Below are 20991 nucleotides of genomic sequence, written 5' to 3' on the forward strand. Positions count from 1 at the left end.
ATACTAAAAAATTTGGGCAGTGAATGTGGATTGAATCTGGAGTAAATGCGGAGCGTACGACTGTTCATTTATTTAATCTCCTTGGAGTGAAATTTACGCCAAAGGGGAGTTTATTTTAATATTAAAACTCCTATCGAAGTGAATGCGAATTTAAATAAAATTTATAATTGCTCCGAATATACTCCCGTTTTTTTAGTGTATATAGGGGAAGGGGGGGCAAAAGGGGGTAGGGTAGGCAAAACGAGGTACCCCCAAAATTTGATAAAAAAAAATTTTATAGAGTGAATGCGGATTAAATCCGGAGTGAATGCGGAGTGAATGAATTTTTAATTATTCACTCCCCTCGGAGTGAAATTCACTCCGCAGGGGAGTTTTCGCGGAGTAGATAATTTTTTATTAATTTAATCCCTCCGGAGTGAAATTCACTCCGGAGCGGAGTTTTGAAAATATTATTAATAAAATATAACTCCACTCAATAAAATCGAAGTAAAAATTCGCGTATTACATTATTGATCAGCTGATATGCACACACATACGCACATACATATTTAGGAACACACGCACACATTCGAACACACACACATATTTGTACACACACGCCCACATTTGCACACACGCACACATTTGCAGACACGCACATATTTGCACACACACGCACACACACACACACACACACACATACATTGTTTAGCAGTTTAATATAAATTAGTATAAATTTATTTAAGTATTAAAACTCCGGACCGGAGTGAATTGGGAGTGAAATAAAATCCGCGTCACTCCGCAATCACTCCGCTAAAAAAAAACTCCCAATTCACTCTGCATGCGGAGTGATTTTTTTTAAACTCCGGAATTCCGAGTGGCGGAGTGAATCCGGAGTGAATTCGGATTTTATTTCACTCCCAATTCACTCCGGATTTTTTACAGTGTAATTAAGCGTTACTTTGAATTTTTTTTGGTAAACTTTTTCAAAAATCAATTGTCAGTTGAAAAATATTAATGACGTTTGTTTTATGATAAAAACTATTAAAAATTTTTTTTCTTCTTTTGTATCCAATAAACATGTAAAATATAATTTTTCTTCATGTAAATTACTTTAAAAAAAATTCAACTTAATCAAATTCGTTTAAAATCCCGAAATTTTTTTTTTTACCTTTTTTAGGGGGTACCCCACTCTGCCCGCAGAAATGAAAATTTTTTTTTTCAACGGTAACTGAAAATTTCTTCTATTTACTTTGAATATCATTAAAGAAAAAAGATTTAGCGTATTTGAGTCCTCGAAAACTTGGTATTTCCTTAAGTACCCCCTTTTGCCCCTGTCTCCCCTATATGACATATATTATATGTAGAAGTTAATATTGAAGTTAAACGGTAGAATTGAGTCAGCAAAATAACGAAAAGACTAAAGTGTTTCTGGACAATAGAGTACTCTAGTACTATACTACATATTTTTTATTGCACAACCACATACATGCAGACATATATGCTCTTCGGATATGGTATCGACGGATATAAGTGGTCACTCAAAGATTGAAAAAAAAAAAAAAAAAAACCTTCTAGTAAATATATAGTTATTTATTTTCATAAATTTTTGTCCATTTAATATTAATTTTTGTATTTTTTGTAGCTTAAAATTAAAATTCTGCTGGTTTTCCACTTATTGAATGTATCATTTCACGGTATCTATGAAGATGATCATCTGATTGATGGGCAATATGAATACATCTTTTAAAATTACGTGTTCTGAAACATTTCTCGCTGAAATAAAAAAAAACTTTTAGAATTTTTAAAGATTTTATAACAATGCATTGAAAAATCATATGAATTTTTTTTTATATATAGTGATTTGGGGACTCAAATTACTGGAAATTTACCGATCTACAAGAAGGTGCATTGATTTTTTTAATAAAAAAATTACAGATCATTGATATCAAAAATTAAAAGAATACAAATATGAATATTTTTTCAATACTAACCGACAAGGCGTAGTTGTTGCATAATGTCTTCCGTTGTGACTACAGTACAAGCAAATTGAATCAAGCCACAAAAAATCGATGTCTCGATAGTGACCGCGACATCCGATATCTCGAAAATTCGAATAATACCGCTGGTCTAATTCGCCCAGATCGATTTGTGAATGAGCAATTTGACAATCACCCAGTATTAGAACACTAGCTAATAATAAAAGTACCGGAAATAATCTTGAATTTCTTTTATTATAAACCATTTTTGTTAACAATATCGATAGTTAAATCTTTTACGTTCAATTCCGACGATCGATTCAATATTCACTTAACTAAAGTCTGCAATTTATATATTTCCAAGTAATATACTTATGTCTTATCATTGAGAATAGATAACAATTGAGAAAAATCGTATATAAGAACTCTTTATTTTATGAGAAAAATATTTTCTGATATTGTAACATGATAAGTGTTAAGCCTTTGATAATATGCCACTTCAATTAAATGGAACTAAAAATTGTTATTTGTCATAACAAGAGTTTAAAATTCTTGATGAAAAAACAATTACTTAAATCGTGGAGATTTTATTATTGAAAATAGAATTTTAGGTTTTAATAATTTTATTTTCTTAATTTGATAAATGATTCTTGAATCAATTAATCTGAATTTCTTAGAAAAAATAAAAAATTCTTGAATCAAGAAGTTGTTCTTTAATCAGGTGAATACAATTTACCCAAAATCATTATCTTAGTTTTTATTACACGGAAAAAAAACAGTTATTTCTCCTATGTTGGCATAGTAACCATTACTATGCTGACATAGGAATTCTTCCTCTATCAACACAGGGAAATTCCCTATGGAAATATAGGAAAAATACTACAATGCATAGGAAAAGTTCCTATGTTAACATAGTAATAATTCCTACGTTTGGCATAGGAAAAATTCCTATGCTGACGTAGAAATGTTTCCTTTATTGACACAGGGAAATTCCCTATGGAAACATAGGAAAAATACTATAATGCATAGGAAAAGTTCCTATGTTAACATAGTAATAATTCCTATGCTTGGCATGCTGACGTAGGAATGTTTCCTTTATTGGCACAGGGAAATTCCCTATGGAAACATAGGAAAAATACTATAATGCATAGGAAAAGTTCCTATGTTAACATAGTAATAATTCCTATGCTTGGCATGCTGACGTAGGAATGTTTCCTTTATTGACACAGGGAAATTCCCTATGGAAACATAGGAAAAATACTATAATGCATAGGAAAAGTTCCTATGTTAACATAGTAATAATTCCTATGTTTGGCATGCTGACGTAGGAATGTTTCCTTTATTGACACAGGGAAATTCCCTATGGAAACATAGAAAAAATACTATAATGCATAGGAAAAGTTCCTATGCATTATAGTAATAATTCTTATGTTTGGCATGCTGACGTAGGAATGTTTCCTTTATTGACACAGTAACTTTTACTATGTTAACATAGGAACTTTTCCTATGCATTGTAGTATTTTTCCTATATTTCCATAGGAAATTTCCCTGTGTTTACATAGGAAGAATACCCATGTCGGCATAGTAATGGTTACTGTGCCAACATAGGAGAAATATCTGTTTTTCTTCTTCGTGTAATAAAAACTAAGATAATGATTTTGGGTAAATTGTATTCACCTGATTGAAGAACAACTTCATGATTCAAGAAGTTTTTATTTTTGCTAAGAAATTCAGATTAATTGATTCATTCATAAAATTAAGAAAATAAAATTATTAAAATCTAAAATATTAAAATGATAATAATTCCTATGTTAACATAGGAAAATTCTTATGTAAAAAAAATCATAAAATTTACTATGTAACGTAAGAAAATTTACTATGCAACATAGGAATAATTCCTTTGTGACATAATAATTATTTCTATGTTAGTATAATAAATTTTCTTATATTAGCATAGTAAAAATTCCTGTACGAACATAGAAATCATTACTATGCAACATCCGCGCTAAAAATAAATGCCAATTACCATCTTGCAATAGGGAATGATCACCATCTGTATGTGATAATCATTATCATGCATTTATGTAGACTATTCGTTACTCGTACGGTAATATTTACTATTGCTGATAGTAATAGTTACCATCTAGATAGTAATATTTCTTATATCTGAAAAATATTTAATTCTGCCTTCTGAGATAGTAATGATTAGGGGCAAGATTTTTGCCTTATTTTTTAAATGAATAGTTCAAATTTTTGATATTCCGGGGAAAATATCGGTCTTAGTAAAAAAGTTTTCGAACAAAAGTTGTAGGAAATTTATTTTTATTGAAAAAATGTCTCTTATGATTTTTTTATACGATCAATATTTTTATCGCAATTCAAAAATTAAGATTCATAATGAACGATTCAAAATTTGATTAATTATGAAAATCTTAATTTTGAAATTGCGGCTTTCTCATTAGTCTTAAGAAAAAATTATAAGAAACGTATTTTTTAGAAAATTAAATTGCCTACAACTTTTGTTTAAAAACTTTTTTAATACGACTAATATTTTCCCCGCAATATCAAAAATTTCACACCACTAATTATTAATCATTTTTAAATTAACGCAAAAATCTTGGCCCTAGTAATGATTATCATCTCAGATAGGAATGCTTATCATCTCTGATAGGAAAAGTTAACATAGAAAAATGAGAATCACTAAAATGTAAAGATGGGAGTATAGTTACTTCGTTAAGATGGCAAGTATTACCACTTTTTTTTCAGCGTGTAAGAAAATTACCTGTTTTTTTTTCTCCGTGTACTTTGAATCAAGTTAGTGACTTTTTGGTACAAACATTTACTATACTTGAATCAAAATTTCGAAATTTACCATGAAACAAAATTTTACATTACTCAAGAAAACTTTAGTTTTAAAAAAATATAATTCTTGCTTCAATTAAATAAATTTTTTTAATTCAATAAATTATTCTTAAATTAAGAAATATTGTTCTCTGATCATGTCATAATAAAATAAATTTTTATTTTAATTTAAACACTACTAGAAATTGAAAAAAAAAATAAAACTCCCAAGCTAGGGATCGAACCCAATCCTATGCCGCATAGTCAAGCTGACCATTCCCATCTTTAGCCCTCTTTTCTTAAATCCAAACAATAAAGGAAGAAAATTTATAACCGACTTATGCACTCCCAACATTCGATATTTAAATTCAAATTTTTTTTCACCAAAAGATAAATTTAAGTTGCCGAGCAACGGAAGGTATAAATCACGTATCTTGTTTCATAAGAAAGAGTAAAAAGAAAATTTATAAGTATTTTTTCTGTTTAAGAAAAAAAAACAAATAAAAGTTTCAAGTTTTTCCGTATAAAAGTTTTTTGGCTCGAGTGATTTTACGATTGAAAAGAAGATAGTTTTTAATTCCCCTGTGTGACGATGGCCAGCGGTAACTGACCGCAACATTCGGGTCAACAAGAATAACTAAAGAAAAATAAATAACAAATATCATAATATCATCATATGTATATATCTATTAGGGTTTTTCATATTTCAGCGGTATTTTTTTTTCCTGTCCTACCTGAAAAAATTGACAATCTATAGAACGAAAAAAATATTCCGGCTTGAAAAAAAATTCCAAGTCAATTAGGGGCTTAGCGCATCGAAAAATTCAATTTCCCGTTTAGATGACATGAAAGAAAAAAAATTTTTTAGTTTGGAATTTTTTACCTCGGCAATGGCTCATTGTACGAATGAGTCCAGCACACATTTTTGTGGGGAATTTAACGCTCTACAAAAAAAGTCTCTTATCATTTTTTGTTAAATCCATTTGGTCAAAAGTTATTGGAGCTCGAAGTCAAGTTAGAGTAAATTTCGAGATCTTCTTACTTTTCCGGCGAAACTATCGGACTTATCATAAAGTGTCATGGAATTTTTTTTGTAGATAATTTTGTTTCCTACAAATTATCTCTGATAAATTTTTTTTAAATTCTGCATTGTTTTCTAGTTATTTCTATTTTTATGCCAAGCTCCTAAAAAAGTAGTGTTATGATCGATTTTAAGTTTCTATTAAAAAGTTTTTGAAGAAAAAAAACACGGAAGCGGAATTTTTCATTAATTTGAAAATTTCCTATCGCTACTTTTTCTCAAATACTTAACGGATTTTTTGAATTTTTGAACTGGATCAAGAAAATCCCCTAAAGAATAAGTATATAAAATTTTATAATTATTCTGTATTAACTTTCAAAGATAAAATGATGACAATTTTACCATAACACCAAAACCCATCATGTGCTTTTGAACTGTTAGTCAAATCCGGAAAATTATTGTAGAACAATATCTATAGACAGGAGAATGAAGCTGACGTTATCAGCATTAATGTTTTTTTTGCGCAATAAGGCTAGATGGTTCTGTTGAAAAGTTATTTATGAGAAAAGCCACAGAAGTAGCACTTTTGATTATTTTTGGAAATTTAAATGTCCATCATTTCTGAATTAGCTGACCGATCGGTCAAGTCGACTTTGCTCATCTTCGAACTTGACCGAGATAATGGTTAATAGAATAAGTGTGCAAAGTTTAATTAAGTTTCGTTCATAATTGTAAACGCTATCGTCGTAACAAGATGCGTTGCATTATATATGTATGGCGCATTCCACGACAAGTCGACTACTTTGGAACCCGACCCCCTCCGATTTGGCTGAAATTTTTCTTATCATTTTCTCCATGATTACAATTTTTTTTAAAACTAAGCTTATTTTTTATAACACCATTTTAAAAATTTATGGGGGGTATTCAAGGGACTTGGAGTTCAAAAAAAAAAAAAAATTCATAAAAGAAAGTGTTGATCATCGTCAAAATTTTGATTTCTTTCAAAAAAGTTAGAAAAACAATAGAAGACTACTATGAATAATTTTTTAAAATTATTATTATTAATATATATATATATATATATATATATATATATATATGGGGCATTCCACGCCAAATCAACCACTTTTGAATTCGACCCCTTTAATTTGGCTGAAAATTTTTTCTCTTTTTCTACCCTATCAAAAACGTTTCTCATAATTTTTTCAAATTTTTTCACCCAACCGAAAAAAAGTTATAAATTTTTGAAAAAAATGGCTTTTTTTATTTTAAATAGCTATAACTTTTTCAAAATTCGACTGATTGGAACGTTTTTTTTTTCAAAATTTTTTTTTTTAAATGTACTTTTTGAAAAAAAATACAAAAAAATTATTGCAACCTATTTTCATTGTTTTTTTGTAGATTTTTAGAAAAAATCAAAAATTTTTCGATGTTTACCATTTTTGATTTTTGATTTTTTTTTTTTATATGAAACTTTGACATTTTCTGCAGATTCTCAAATTTTTTCAGAGTGATGTTTTTTCGATTTATATTTTTTTTTTCCAATTGAAAAAAAAAATTATTTACAACTAGCCTTATTTCTCATAACACCATGCTTAAAATTTTTGAGAGTGCTCAGAAAATTTTCAAATTTGGAAAAAAAAATAAAAACAATAAATTTAAATGGTAATGTTCGAAATAACTTGAATTTTGTTCAAAAAATCAAGTTTAAAAATAGAAGGACCTTCTGAATAATTTTTTTGTATTTTTTTCTGAAAACTACATTTAAAAACAAAGAAAATGAAAAAAAAAAGTTTTCGTTTGGGCCATTTTTGGACAGATGCTGGCAATTCAAAAAAATTCCTTCTACACTCATTGTTTTATGGTTAAAAGAATTTTTTTTTTTTAATTGCTAGCATCTGTCCAAAAATGGCCCAAACGAAAACTTTTTTTTTTCATTTTCTTTGTTTTTAAATGTAGTTTTTAGAAAAAAATACAAAAAAATTATTCAGAAGGTCCTTCTATTTTTAAACTTGATTTTTCGAACAAAATTCAAGTTATTTCGAACATTACCATTTAAATTTATTGTTTTTATTTTTTTTTCCAAATTTGAAAATTTTCTGAGCACTCTCAAAAATTTTAAGCATGGTGTTATGAGAAATAAGGCTAGTTGTAAATAATTTTTTTTTTCAATTGGAAAAAAAAAATATAAATCGAAAAAACATCACTCTGAAAAAATTTGAGAATCTGCAGAAAATGTCAAAGTTTCATATAAAAAAAAAAATCAAAAATCAAAAATGGTAAACATCGAAAAATTTTTGATTTTTTCTAAAAATCTACAAAAAAACAATGAAAATAGGTTGCAATAATTTTTTTGTATTTTTTTTCAAAAAGTATATTTAAAAAAAAAAATTTTGAAAAAAAAAACGTTCCAATCAGTCGAATTTTGAAAAAGTTATAGCTATTTAAAATAAAAAAAGCCATTTTTTTCAAAAATTTATAACTTTTTTTCGGTTGGGTGAAAAAATTTGAAAAAATTATGAGAAACGTTTTTGATAGGGTAGAAAAAGAGAAAAAATTTTCAGCCAAATTAAAGGGGTCGAATTCAAAAGTGGTTGATTTGACGTGGAATGCCCCATATATATATATATATATATGTATAAACTTTTGAACCGATGGTATGTTTGGAACCTACTCCACGAATTATGATGGACTATGGCGAAATTCTTCGAAAATTCCACCATGAGGACAAATGGAGTAACAAATAGCTTTCTATATGGAATCTTATAGAATAAAAATGTATATTGAATGCAAAGTGTCTGTTGTAAGGAAATATGCTATCAAAGGAATATTATTGTAATATAGTTAAAAAGGTATTTGATTGATACTTTATTTTTATTAGATGTATATACATTTTAGTTTTTGTAAGTAAAGTGCGCTTCCGTAAAGTGGAAGATACGGTAGTTTATAAAAATATAAAGGCTTTAGAACGATTGTAAGATAAGCTCGACGACAGAACAAGATAACATGGGATATTGTTATAGACGTATCTATATATAGGGATATTATTGTTGGAGAATAAAAGGATGGATAAAATGTAACGATCTCCAAGATAATGTCTTTGACGTGTATTGCCGCGAGTTATGAGGTCTTAGGATGTTAGTGCCTGGTTGAATAAAAAATATATTTTATTTTATTATTGTGTTTTATTGCAATTATTTGCTTTTTATTTTATTTTGTGAGAGAGGGAATAGATAGAAAAATATTTTAAGTAACAGAATTTTTGTGGCCGGTTAATTTTATTTAGGTATACACTGTAAAAAAAATTGGCCTATCGGTTGACCCTGCGAGTCAGCCTCAAAACTTCCCACTATTTTCGAGCTCGAAAATATTATTGTGAACACATTTTCGAGCTCTTCGAGTTACAAAGAGTTTACATACATACATACACACACATACACGGAAAGAAAATTATGGGAAGTTTTGCTATGCATTATGGGAATGGTTCCCATAATGGTATGGGAATAGTACCTATACTACTATAGGGATGGTTCCCATATATTATGGGAACCATCCCTATAATATCATAAAATTTTTTTTTTGCACAATAGTGTAGAAATTTCCCAAAATTTGAATTTTCTTGAATGTTTTGTACTGACAAAAAATTTTTTAAAAAATTTTAATGTTTTTTTGCCAAATACGATTTTTTTTTTCAATGTTTGAATTTTTGTTTTTATGTTTAATAATATTTCTGTGTATTGTAGAAGTGATTACCACACTTCTTTAAAATAATTTTTTCATTATAATATGGGAACCATTCCCATAATATTATAGGAATGGTTCCCATACTATTATAAGAACCATTCCCATAATATTATGGGAATGGTTCCTATAATATTATAGAAAGTATTCCTATAAATTATAGGAACCATTCCTATAGTGTTATGGGTATCATTCCCATAATTATAGGAACTATTCCTATAATTATGGGAAACATTCCTATAATTATAGGAACCGCTCCCATAATTTATGGTCGTAATTCCTATGATGGTATAGGAAAAAATTTCACAAAATTATGGGAACCGCTGCCATAATTTTCTTTCCGTGTACACACACACACTTACATACACACCTACATACATACAGACACTCGGACATCATTCTGAAAATAGTCAGAATAGCTTCCTAGGACCTCAAAACGTCGACATCTGATGAAATTTCGATTTTCGCAAATCGGGGTGAAAACAATAACTTCCCAATTTTTCGAAAATCGTCGATTTTCTTAGCGGGAAGTTAAAAAATTATATTGACAGAAGTTGTAAAAGCAATTGTTTTAACATATAATGTCATATAAAATAATCGATATTATTAGAAGTATTGTAATTTCAGTTTTAAGCTGTAATGAATAGTGAATTATTCATTAAAGTCATTCGTTTGTGGTTCTAAAACTCTTGGTTCAATTGCCTTCGCAAAGGGGACGATTGAACCATTTGATGCAGTTGTACAATTTCATGTTTATTAAAAATTTTCATAATTTGTTAAGTTATGTGCTTATGAGAAATTATAGTCTATATAATAAAGTATAATTTCGTAAAAAAAAAAGTTATCATTTTGCTTTTTATTCATCTAAAAAAAAAAAGTTAAAGTATTTTTGGTTCAATTGACCCCACTCTCCCCTATAACATAAATAATTATTTAAATAAGTACATAGCAAAATTGAAATTTCCTCCAGATAATGTTCATGAAATTATTATATTTTTTCAAATGCAATGCATTTTTTTTCTACTGTCGATACGTGGAATTTTTTTCACACCGTTTTTCATCGCTTACACCGGCGTTATTTCATTTTAACACCACGTGGTGTTAAATTGAGTCCATTTTTAACACCGCTCTTTTTACAGTGTATGCCACTAGTGAACATGCAGAAGTATGATCGCCGGAAGTTTAAAAATTCCCATCTTACCCCCTGTTATAGCTAGACCTATCTAATAAAAATGTTTTTTGTAGCTCTGAGTGTGCTCCATAACAGAAAATTTATTACAATGCTGCGGATTTTTTAATAGAAGAATAAGAGATCCCACGCCTATGACACTAGTGGATTTAATCTAGTCCTTCAGTCGGTTACAATCAGAGTTTTGAATGGGGAGACTTTTCCGAACTCCCCAGTACTCTCTTTATTGACAAATCTCGGCCATCAGTATTCTAGACAATCGGTATCAGTCCAATCGGATCCTCACCATCAGCCACCTGCCCTTAAAATTCAAATAATCCTTCCCTGGTAAAACTTTTACTGTTGCCTTCAATTCCCTCATCCGGTTACCGCAGTTTCTCAATACCCTCTGCCTCTTACATACCTTCTGCAGACAACATAGAACCCTAGACCCCACGTTACCACACTGAGTAACTCAACATCCTTCCTTACCGCCATTCACTAGATAAAACAGTTTCTCAAAATTACGCAATCCCGAGCCCGCAGATCGCGCTGCATATATCAAACTTTATTTACCGCCCACATATAAAACCATATATATGTATATACATACCTTCATGTCATACTCATCTGTCCATGTATATATTGTTATATATATTTATTTGTTTAGCGACTTAGAGGAGGTGAGGAAATTTCGTAATGCGCGGTGTCATTACACGCATCTAGGTCAGTAGGGGAACCAGGAGGCAATCCTTCATCGCCATATTGGTGTAGTATAGTCTATTATATCGCAAGCTTTTTCATTAGACATATGTATATGTATTTTTAATAAATTTAGACAATTAATAAAATTTAGAAAAATAAACTTATAGTTTATTACTTTTAATTGGGACCGAAATACAAATTAAAAAAAAAATTAATTTATTAAATAATTTGACTTATTACATATTAATCAAATTAATTTATTTTTTTAAATATCAGTGGTGTTAATTTTATATCTTCAAATATATTTAGGTGTTCTTATATTTGTGTCTATTAACAAGTGGTTTAGGCAACAGGTGGTGAAAAAATTTGAATTTAAGGTCAGATCGTAAGTGGGCCGACTCACTATCGCGGCCGATCGATAGATTGATTTATTTCTTGATAATGGATTATGATTATTTGATTAAATTTCTTGCTCTTGGAGATTCTGGTGTTGGTAAAACAAGTTTTTTGTACCAGTATACTGATGGCATTTTTACGTCACGATTTGTATCAACGGTTGGAATCGATTTTCGTGAAAAACGTGTGGTAATTTTCAATTTATTTTATATTTTATGGGGCAATTTTGTTGGAAACAGATTGATTTGGTAATTGTGGTTAATCTATGGGGTTTATGGGAAATTTTGTAGGAACCTTTTTTGTAGAAAATTAAATTTGCTACAAAAATCTACAGATATGTTTTTTTGACAAAGTTGATAATTAGGCAGTAATTTTGATTTTTAATTTTCTTGAAATAAGAAATGTTGAAAAACGTTAAACTTTCAGTGACTCATCTCTAACGGGCTTCAAGGGCTTAATTATTGAAATTACGGCAAAATTGACAAGAGACTTTCTTGTAGGAAATTAAATTTGCTCCAAAAATCTACAGATATGTTTTTTTGATAAAGTTGATGTTTAAGCAGTAATTTTGATTTAAAATTTTCTTGAAATAAGAAATTCCATAAATAGATAAATTGATCGAGACTCGTCTTTAAAAATTAAAAAGCTCCAGGAGTTTAATTATTGATCTCAAGGAAAAATTGATAAGGTTCATTTTTCTAGGAAACTAAATTTCCTGCATGATTACTTTCTTTTTTTTTTTACAGTAGAGTTAATATTTAAGCAGCAATTCAAATTCATAATTTTGTTGAAATAAGAAATTTCGAAAAAAGTTCAATTTTTGGTGACTTTCCCTCACAAGCTTCAGGGGCTTAATTATTGAACTCTGACAAAATTGACAATGACATTTTGTGTGGAAAATTAAATTTCCTACAAAATCGCTCTCTTTTACTTTTCCTCTATCTTCAATATTTTAGCCAGAATCGACCTCCAAAGTAAATCAAAGCTTTTGAACAAAAATTTGATTCCCTGTTTGCCATAATTAATTGTTAATAATTAATGGCTAATTAATTACTTTTTTTAGATACATAAAAATGCACGTGGAAGACAACAGAGAGTCCACTTACAACTTTGGGATACCGCCGGTCAGGAGAGGTCATTAATTAAAATCATCTAATAAATAAATTAATGCATTAATTAATCAATTGAAGTTAATCATTTAACTATACATTTTTTTAACCAGATTTCGAAGTCTCACGACAGCTTTTTACCGAGACTCAATGGGTTTTTTACTGTTATTCGATCTAACTAACGAGCAATCATTTCTTGAAGTAAGAAATTGGTTGGAGCAATTAAAGGTAATTTATTAAATTTAATGAATTAATTAATTTCTTTACTCATTATTTATATTTATATTTTTAGACACATGCATATTGTGAAGAACCAGATATCATTTTATGTGGAAATAAAGTTGACCTCGAAGACAGACGCGTCGTCAGCGAAGAAAAAGCTCGCGATCTAGCACAAAAACATGGGTACTGATTTATATATCTATCTATATACACATATAACTCATAAGCTATGGAGTTTAACGCCTTGACTCAAAGAACCTTTTTTGTAGAAAATTAAATTTTCTACAAATGTGGTTTCTTTCATTTTTATCATATCTCCAGTAGTTTTAGTCGTAGGAGAGAAAAAACTAATTTACTACGCTTACACTGTAAAAACATCGACAGTGAATCCGGAAGTTTTATTATCAGCTGCTTAACATTTTTAAAGATAATTTCGCGTGAATATATGGAAAGGGACTCGTAATTATTTCCGTACTCAATATAAATGTCAAAATATCAAAAACCTAAGGTCACTATGTATTAACCCTTTAGAGTCAGAGGATCTTGAAACGTCTACGAGAGACTAGTGGGGAGAGCGCGAATCGTAGAGTCCCGTGAGCATGTATGAGTGACATGTGAGAGTAGTAGTGTGCCTGTGAGTACCCTTCCACTCATTTAAATCTCGCGCTGCGTTCGTCGACAGTGCCGTAGTTAGTATTGTTGACGTGAGGAAATAGCCTCTTTGAAAGTGAGGTTAGAAAAAAATTGAAATAGTATATTACACTACTAGGGCAGAAAGTTTGAGATTTTTGCACTGCGCGTCATGATGCGCGCCACGAGGCGTAGCCGAGGGCATCACGGCGCGCAGTTCAGAGCTCTCAAACTTCTGCCCATGTGATATATACTATTTTTCTTTAAAGCCGATCGAAAGTACGTAAAATATTTAATGTATTGCATCGAAAAAAAATCGGCCTATCGGTTAACCCTGCGGGCCAGCCCGAAAATTTCCCGCTGTTTTCGAGCTCGTTGAGCTCGAAAATACTTTGGTATGCCATTGTTTTCTAAAAAAACATTTTTTACCATTTCTTTCTCCCACGATATCTCGCAAACGAATTAACCGATTTTGATGGTTGAGGCGACAATCGACGCGTTTTATTACGTTCTAGAGCTGATTAGATTTTGAAATCGAATGATTCAATTTTTTTGTAGATATCCGAAAAAAAACGTTTTTCACTATTTTTTTAATCAACAATATCTCGTAAACGAATGGGCCGATTAAGACGATTGAGGCAGCAATAATCTTCATGTTTGTTCAATTCAAGAAATTCCAGTTTTACTTAATCTAAAAATTTTTCAAATAAAATGTTTGCTAATTATCTACACTGATTTTTTTTTATTTGATGCCTGCCCCCGACCAGCAGCACTCGCTTCGCTCGTGCCGCAAATATCAGGGGCAGGCATCAATTTTTAACTTCCCACTAAAAAAATTGAAAATTTTCAAAAATTCGGAAAGTTATTGGTTTCGGTCCGATTTGCAAAAACCGAATTTCTATCAGATTTTGACGTTTTGAGGTTCTAGGAAGCTATTCTGACTAATTTCACGATGATGTCCGAGTGTATGTATGTGTGTTTACGTACGTACGTATGTATGTATGTAAATATTCATAACTCTTGAACGGATGAACCGATTTTGATCTTTGAGGTGTCATTCGGCGCAGCTTATTAATATCTTGAAGCCGTAAAAATTTGAACTTAATCGGTAGGGTGCGTTCAGAGATATTTCAAAAATAAAATTTTTTCAAAAATGTTTTATTTGGATAACTTTTAATTTGCTCGATGGATTGATTCCAAAATCTAATCAGCTCTAAAACTTTATAAGCCGTGTCGAATGCCACCTCAATCATCAAAATTGGTTCATTCGTTCAAGAAGAACCGTTGACGAAAGAAATGAAAAAAAATTTTTTTTTTGGTTTTTTGAAATTTCTCGAAAACGACTCGATAAATCAATTTCAAAATTTGATTAGCTTTAGAACTTGATAAAACACGTCGATTGTCGCCTCAACCGTCTTAATCAGTCAATTCGTTCACGAGATATCGTTGATTAAAAAAATAGTGAAAACCGTTTTTTTGGATATCTACAAAAAAATTGAATCATTCGATTTCAAAATCTAATTAGCTCTAGAACTTATTAAAACGCGTCTATTGCCGCCTCAACCATCAGAATCAGTGAATTCGTTTGCGAGATATCGTGGGAGAAAGAAATGGTAAAAAATGTTTTTTTAGAAAACAATGGCATACCAAAGTATTATCGAGCTCAACGAGCTCGAAAACAGCGGGAAGTTTTGGGGCTGGCCCGTAGGGTTAACCGATAGACCGATTTTTTTTTATCATTTTCGCCATGGTCACAAGCATAATAAAAATTGTTTATTGTATCACCATGAAATACGCAGTTTTGAAATAAATTAGGTAGATTTTTACTAACAGGAAGACATTTTGCTTTATATTCATTTATATGATGCTGGGTTCCACTTTCAATAGCTTTGGTTTGTTTTCCTGGTGGCGTATTCTCTGATTTTTTTGAAAAAATTTTAACTGGTGGTTTTTTCAAAAAGTGCGTAGGTTTTGTTGATTGGTCATTGTGCATTACAAGTATTTTTTTGTTGTTAGCTGTTGTGAAAACAGGAGTTGGTGATCTACAATTAAGTTTAGGTTGTTCTAGCTTATCAATTTCAAGTAAATCCTCCTCGTTGATCTCAAATCCATCAGAGAAGTGATCACATTCCATCTCACCATCTGGAGATGTCTGGTCATTGACTGGAATTATTACTTCAGCTTCAATGATGTTTATTGATAAACTCGTTAACGTATGTGGTTCAGTTGGTTGTGGATCAGTGGATGTAGACGGTTGTGGCTGAGTTGATGTAGATGATTGTGGATCATTTGATGTAGAGAATTGTGGATCAGTTGATGTCGATGGTTGATGATTAGTTCGAGAGAATTCTGATGCATGAGTTATGTTCTCATATATTTTTTCCCGATTCTTTGTTGAATTTCCCACATACCCTGTAAATAAACAAATTATTTACGAATACAATTTGCATTTAAAAAAAAGAGTATTATTTAGATATTTAAATAAAATTTTTTAATTAATTAAATAAAAAGTAGCCTTGAGCAATTGCTGTAGGCTTCCAGCCTCCTAATTGTTTCAAAATTGTCTCATTAGCACCCGAGTCAGACAACAGAGTTGCGCCAGTTCTTCGGAAACAATGCCCGGTATATAATTTGGGATTAGGTAACTTCAAATGTGAAGCTATAGCGCTCGGTGTCTCCCCAACTGTATTTCTGCCGATTACTTGTTGGTGAAATTTTCGATTCTGATATTTAATGAAAAATCTGTCGGTGAATGATTCCTTGGCTCTCATTGTAATATATTGCTTGACTTTATCGTAAAAGGGTTCTCCGATGATAAACTGGCGAGGGACATCATTTTTTGTCTCACTGATAGAAACCAGGAACTTTTTACCACGATCTTCGACATCTTGCAATTTAAGTTTGCTGATCTCGTCACATCTCAGAGCTCCACAAACTCCAAATATCAGTATAACCTTGAATTATTAGAGAAATTAACATATAAATTAGTAAAAAAATTGATAAATATTATTATAAATATGAACCTTTGAAACGAAGTGTTTGTTATCTGGAGCTGTTTTCATAAATCTTGAAATTTCATCCCACTTGAAGATCAAAGATTTTTTTGGCTTAAAACCTTTAGCATTATTTTTGACTAGGCTCTTTAAATTATAAAATTTAGTAATATCAATATTTTATCGTGTATACAATGTTTTTCTCAGCATCGACCACATGCTCCATAAAGTGGAATTGCCGAGGTCAACAAACATGTGGTCTGAGGCTTTCTTATTTACTTCCCGAGGAGTGTAATATACTATTATTGCGCATAATTAGCCGCTAGTATGCCGAAAGAAAAATAACAAACATAAAACCTTTAGAGGTTGATGATGAAATAAACGTGAGAGTATTAAGAAATCGACCTGTCACTGTCCAAGATAATAAATGATTGAAATTTGAACTTTCCTTAGTATTTATTTTTACTAATTATTATGCTGGTAATTAAAATACTTGACTATATTCATAATGAAACCAAATGTTGTTCTTACTTTGAATTTAAGTCCTTTGTTATTTATTATTTAATAAATTAAAACCAAAAAATAATAAAATTTTCTTTTACTTCCCGCCCAGGTGAAATTTTTTCCTCTTACAATACGTCCCTGTCACATTTGCTTCGGTCTCTTTCTCATTCGGTCGGGCTCCGCCAGACCGAAGAGTGGGGTTTCAAGGTCAGACTCTAAAGGGTTAATAACTTTTTTTATAATTAATATTTTTCAAAATTCTCTTTCGGAGAGAAATTTACTCAGAGAGAATTAAATCAATAAAAAGTCATCCACTTTGCGTTCACTCCATAAATTTCTTACAATGCACACTTCGTCTACTGCATTAAATATTAAATTATTTAATTAATTAATTACTTAATTGATTATTTATCTAGGATGCCTTATTTAGAAACGAGTGCAGCGACTGGTCAAAATATATCGCGAGCTATTGAATTATTGCTGGACAGAGTGATGGCCAGGATGGAAGCGACTATGGATACGTCATTGCTGCCTCATCAGCGAGTACTTCGCTGTCATGACCAAGATCCACCACCGCCTAGAAACTCCTGCTATTGCTGACCCTGCTATCTTGCGTAGAGTAAGGTTCGATTTTTTCTTACTCATACGCAGTTAGGGGGAGGGGGGGGGGGGCAAATGGGTCGTGATAATTTTGTTTGTTAATTTAGTGAAGACTTATTTTTAATTTGCTTTTAAGTGGAAGAAGTAAAAAAGGCCGTAGTAAGATTTTAAACTTTGAAATTTTTGGAAAAATTTTTTTTACATTAAAAATTTAAGATGGGGGTAAAATAGGATGCTGTGAAAATTTGAAATGAGAAGTTTTTGTGAAAGTGACTTTTTATATTAAAAATTTGTGACAGGGTAAATAGGGCTGTAGTAAAATTAATGGGGTAAAATGGGCCGGTCATAAAAAACTACAAAAAATTTTTTTAACAAAAAAAAAATTAAATTGACCTTTTTTTTAATTTTCTCATATTTTAATTTATAAGTGAATAATTAAGAATAAATAAAAAAAAGTTGATGACAAACGAATTAAAAAGGTTGACGATTACGAATTAATAAAAAAAAAACTATATATATATAAATATTTATATATACAAATATATAAATAAAATAAAATAAAAAGGAAAAAAGTGATTTATAAAATTGTTGGCGTGGACAAAAAATTGAAGCTCTTCCAAATCTATAAATACCGAGTCAATATAATATATATGATATATAATCTACTAATTTAATTTAACTATAAAAAAATAAAAAAATTTAATCTCAAAATGCCAAACTTGATATAATTTTACACTTAATAACAATTATACTGTGATGTCCCTAAAAACTATCAATCGAAAAAAAATATATACGTATATATATTTTTTTTAAGTATTCATTGCCAATTGCCAAAAACAATCATATTATTATCTATATTATTATTACCATATATATACATATACATCGGATACTTGTTTGAATTTAAAATATTATAATTTATTATTATTGTTATTAAAAAATATGTATACATTTTATTGTAATATATATACATATATGTATATATGAAATGTTAAAAATAAATAAAAATTATTCAATTATTTAATGAATTTTTTTTGACTATGTTAAAATTTATATGTATATAATATATATATTTATATTTAATTACATTTATGTACAATAGATTACAAGTTGGTGGTATTTTTATAAAAAGTTGTCATGGAGTATAATTAGCATTAACATAAATTTATATATATTTTTTTTATTCTTTCAAAAGTGAGGAAAATGGGACAGAAAAAAATTTTGTGCGGGGTAGTACGGACATAAGTAAAAAAAAAGTATATTATGTGACAAGGGATGAAACAAAATAATTTCAAACCAGGGTGAAGTTGGCTGCACGAGCCGTAACCGGGGACTGATATCACCCGCAGTCTGAACTTGTGTTTCATCCCGTGAAACGCAATATATTTTTTATGATTATTTGCATTGGAATTTAAAGTCTCATTGTCAGCAGCCTGTCAGAAACAAGTTAATTTAAGACCAATTATCATCAACTATTAGCGTAAGGTAAATTGTGATTCGCAATTTATAATTAAGTAGAAACTATAAATGCTATTTATTATTCACACGAATTTGTATAAAACAATCACAGTCAGAACTCAATCACTGTCATTTACGTAAATAAAATTAATGGTCTAAAATTACTATTAAACAAATCACAAGTATGAGAGTTTAAATTGGGAAAGTCTCCAGTCAGCGGGCGGAAACATTATTTGTTTGTTCCCGAGGGACAAAACAAGTTTATTTCTGTTAGATGACTGACGGCATTTACAATTTCCACATTTGCTAACGTTCGTTTGCGGCAAAAGATTGAAATTAATTCGTTTTGATTGGCTATAAAAACACTGAAACTTCAAGTTTCGATGCTGATATCATGAAACATTCTTTTAATACTGCGGTAAAGTGGTAATACAGTCGACTTCCCGTCATATGCCTGTCCAGGAAACGTAGGGGAAATTTTTCTTGGAACTTCAGTCTCCTCACTACCATGCGTTTAGTTTTGTTCTTAACTACTCGTTATAGGCCTGTTTTATTTAATATCCTTTAAACCTCATATTTACGTTTTTTAAATACGTCACTCTCTTAATTTGAATCAGTGGAATTTCACTGGTTTGCCCGTGAAACGTCACTGGTTGACTAATAAAATTCACTGATTCGACCAGTGGTCTTGGCGGCCATTTAATCCCACTGGTTCCTCAGTGAACTTCACTGGTAAACTCAGTGAATTTTAATGGCGGACGTAGTCACTGATTTAACAGTGAGAATTCCTACTGATTCACCAGTGAGTTTCACTGATTCAACAGTGAGCTGATATAATTTTCATCATAACCCAACTTATACATATAGGGCATGAGTATTTACCCAAAATAAATAAATTGAAAACATATTTACGCGAATTTACTTCATTCAACTCCTATTATATCAACTGTATTAAAATTATTCAAAGTAATGTGGAAGAAGGAAACTGCACTTCGAGGTTTCTTCGAAATTTTACAAATATAATGGTCGATCAAATTATAAAAATTATCAAGGCTTGGAGGACAGCTTAAATTAAAAACATAATATAATATATGTAAAATAGAAAATGCAATAATGGGGTCACAATTTGGCTTAAAACCTATTAATTAATTCAATTGTCATTAACAAACAAACATCAGGTTATGAATAATTTGGCATAACCGGTATAACTAATCATAGGTCGCTGTTGAGAACGGACACTCGAGGTACTTAAATTTCGCACTGGTTTGAATCAGTGAACCCAATACTCACTGTTTTACAGGTGGGTAACTTTGAATCTCACTGATTCATCAGTGATTTTTTTACTCACTGAATAAACCAGTGGATTTCTCACTGACTTTAATTTAGAGAGCACTATTCCGATTTTTCTAATGCTTATAGCGTTAAAAAAATACTTATGTTTTTACATTAGGCCCGCATGAAAAAAATGTATATTTCTATTTTATATAAATATATAATTTATTTTATTCAACTCATGCGCGCTATTCACGTTTTATCATGCCTAAAATGCGAACCCTAAATGGCCGTTTACCGACTGGTGAAAAATTATATGTCAAAACGCAATAAAGATGTCTACTATCCCGGCCATTGTGACGTAATGAAAATA

General features: G+C 30.3%; 1 protein-coding gene and 1 long non-coding RNA gene across 2 annotated transcripts in view; both read left to right on the top strand.

Moving 5' to 3' along the window:
• Positions 1–20991, top strand: part of LOC130671197 (uncharacterized) — a 190654-nt gene that overhangs the window by 121731 nt on the left and 47932 nt on the right. The window lies entirely within an intron of this gene.
• On the top strand, positions 11217–18774 carry LOC130670984 (ras-related protein Rab-27A). Its single transcript, XM_057474675.1, has 5 exons — positions 11217–12019; positions 12894–12964; positions 13053–13167; positions 13232–13344; positions 17705–18774. Exons 1-5 carry the CDS (start codon positions 11876–11878, stop codon positions 17886–17888), a joined length of 627 nt encoding a protein of 208 aa, XP_057330658.1. The 5' UTR covers positions 11217–11875; the 3' UTR covers positions 17889–18774.

Source organism: Microplitis mediator, chromosome 1 (genome assembly GCF_029852145.1).
Source record: "Microplitis mediator isolate UGA2020A chromosome 1, iyMicMedi2.1, whole genome shotgun sequence".
Taxonomy (NCBI): Eukaryota; Metazoa; Arthropoda; class Insecta; order Hymenoptera; family Braconidae; genus Microplitis; species Microplitis mediator.

Excerpts from the sequence above, each read along its gene's own strand:
- LOC130670984 (XM_057474675.1), top strand. The coding sequence starts at position 11,876 with ATGGATTATGATTATTTGATTAAATTTCTTGCTCTTGGAGATTCTGGT. Across the intron at positions 12,020-12,893 it reads ATTTTCGTGAAAAACGTGTG|ATACATAAAAATGCACGTGG; the intron begins GTAATTTTCAAT and ends TACTTTTTTTAG. Across the intron at positions 13,345-17,704 it reads GATCTAGCACAAAAACATGG|GATGCCTTATTTAGAAACGA; the intron begins GTACTGATTTAT and ends TTATTTATCTAG.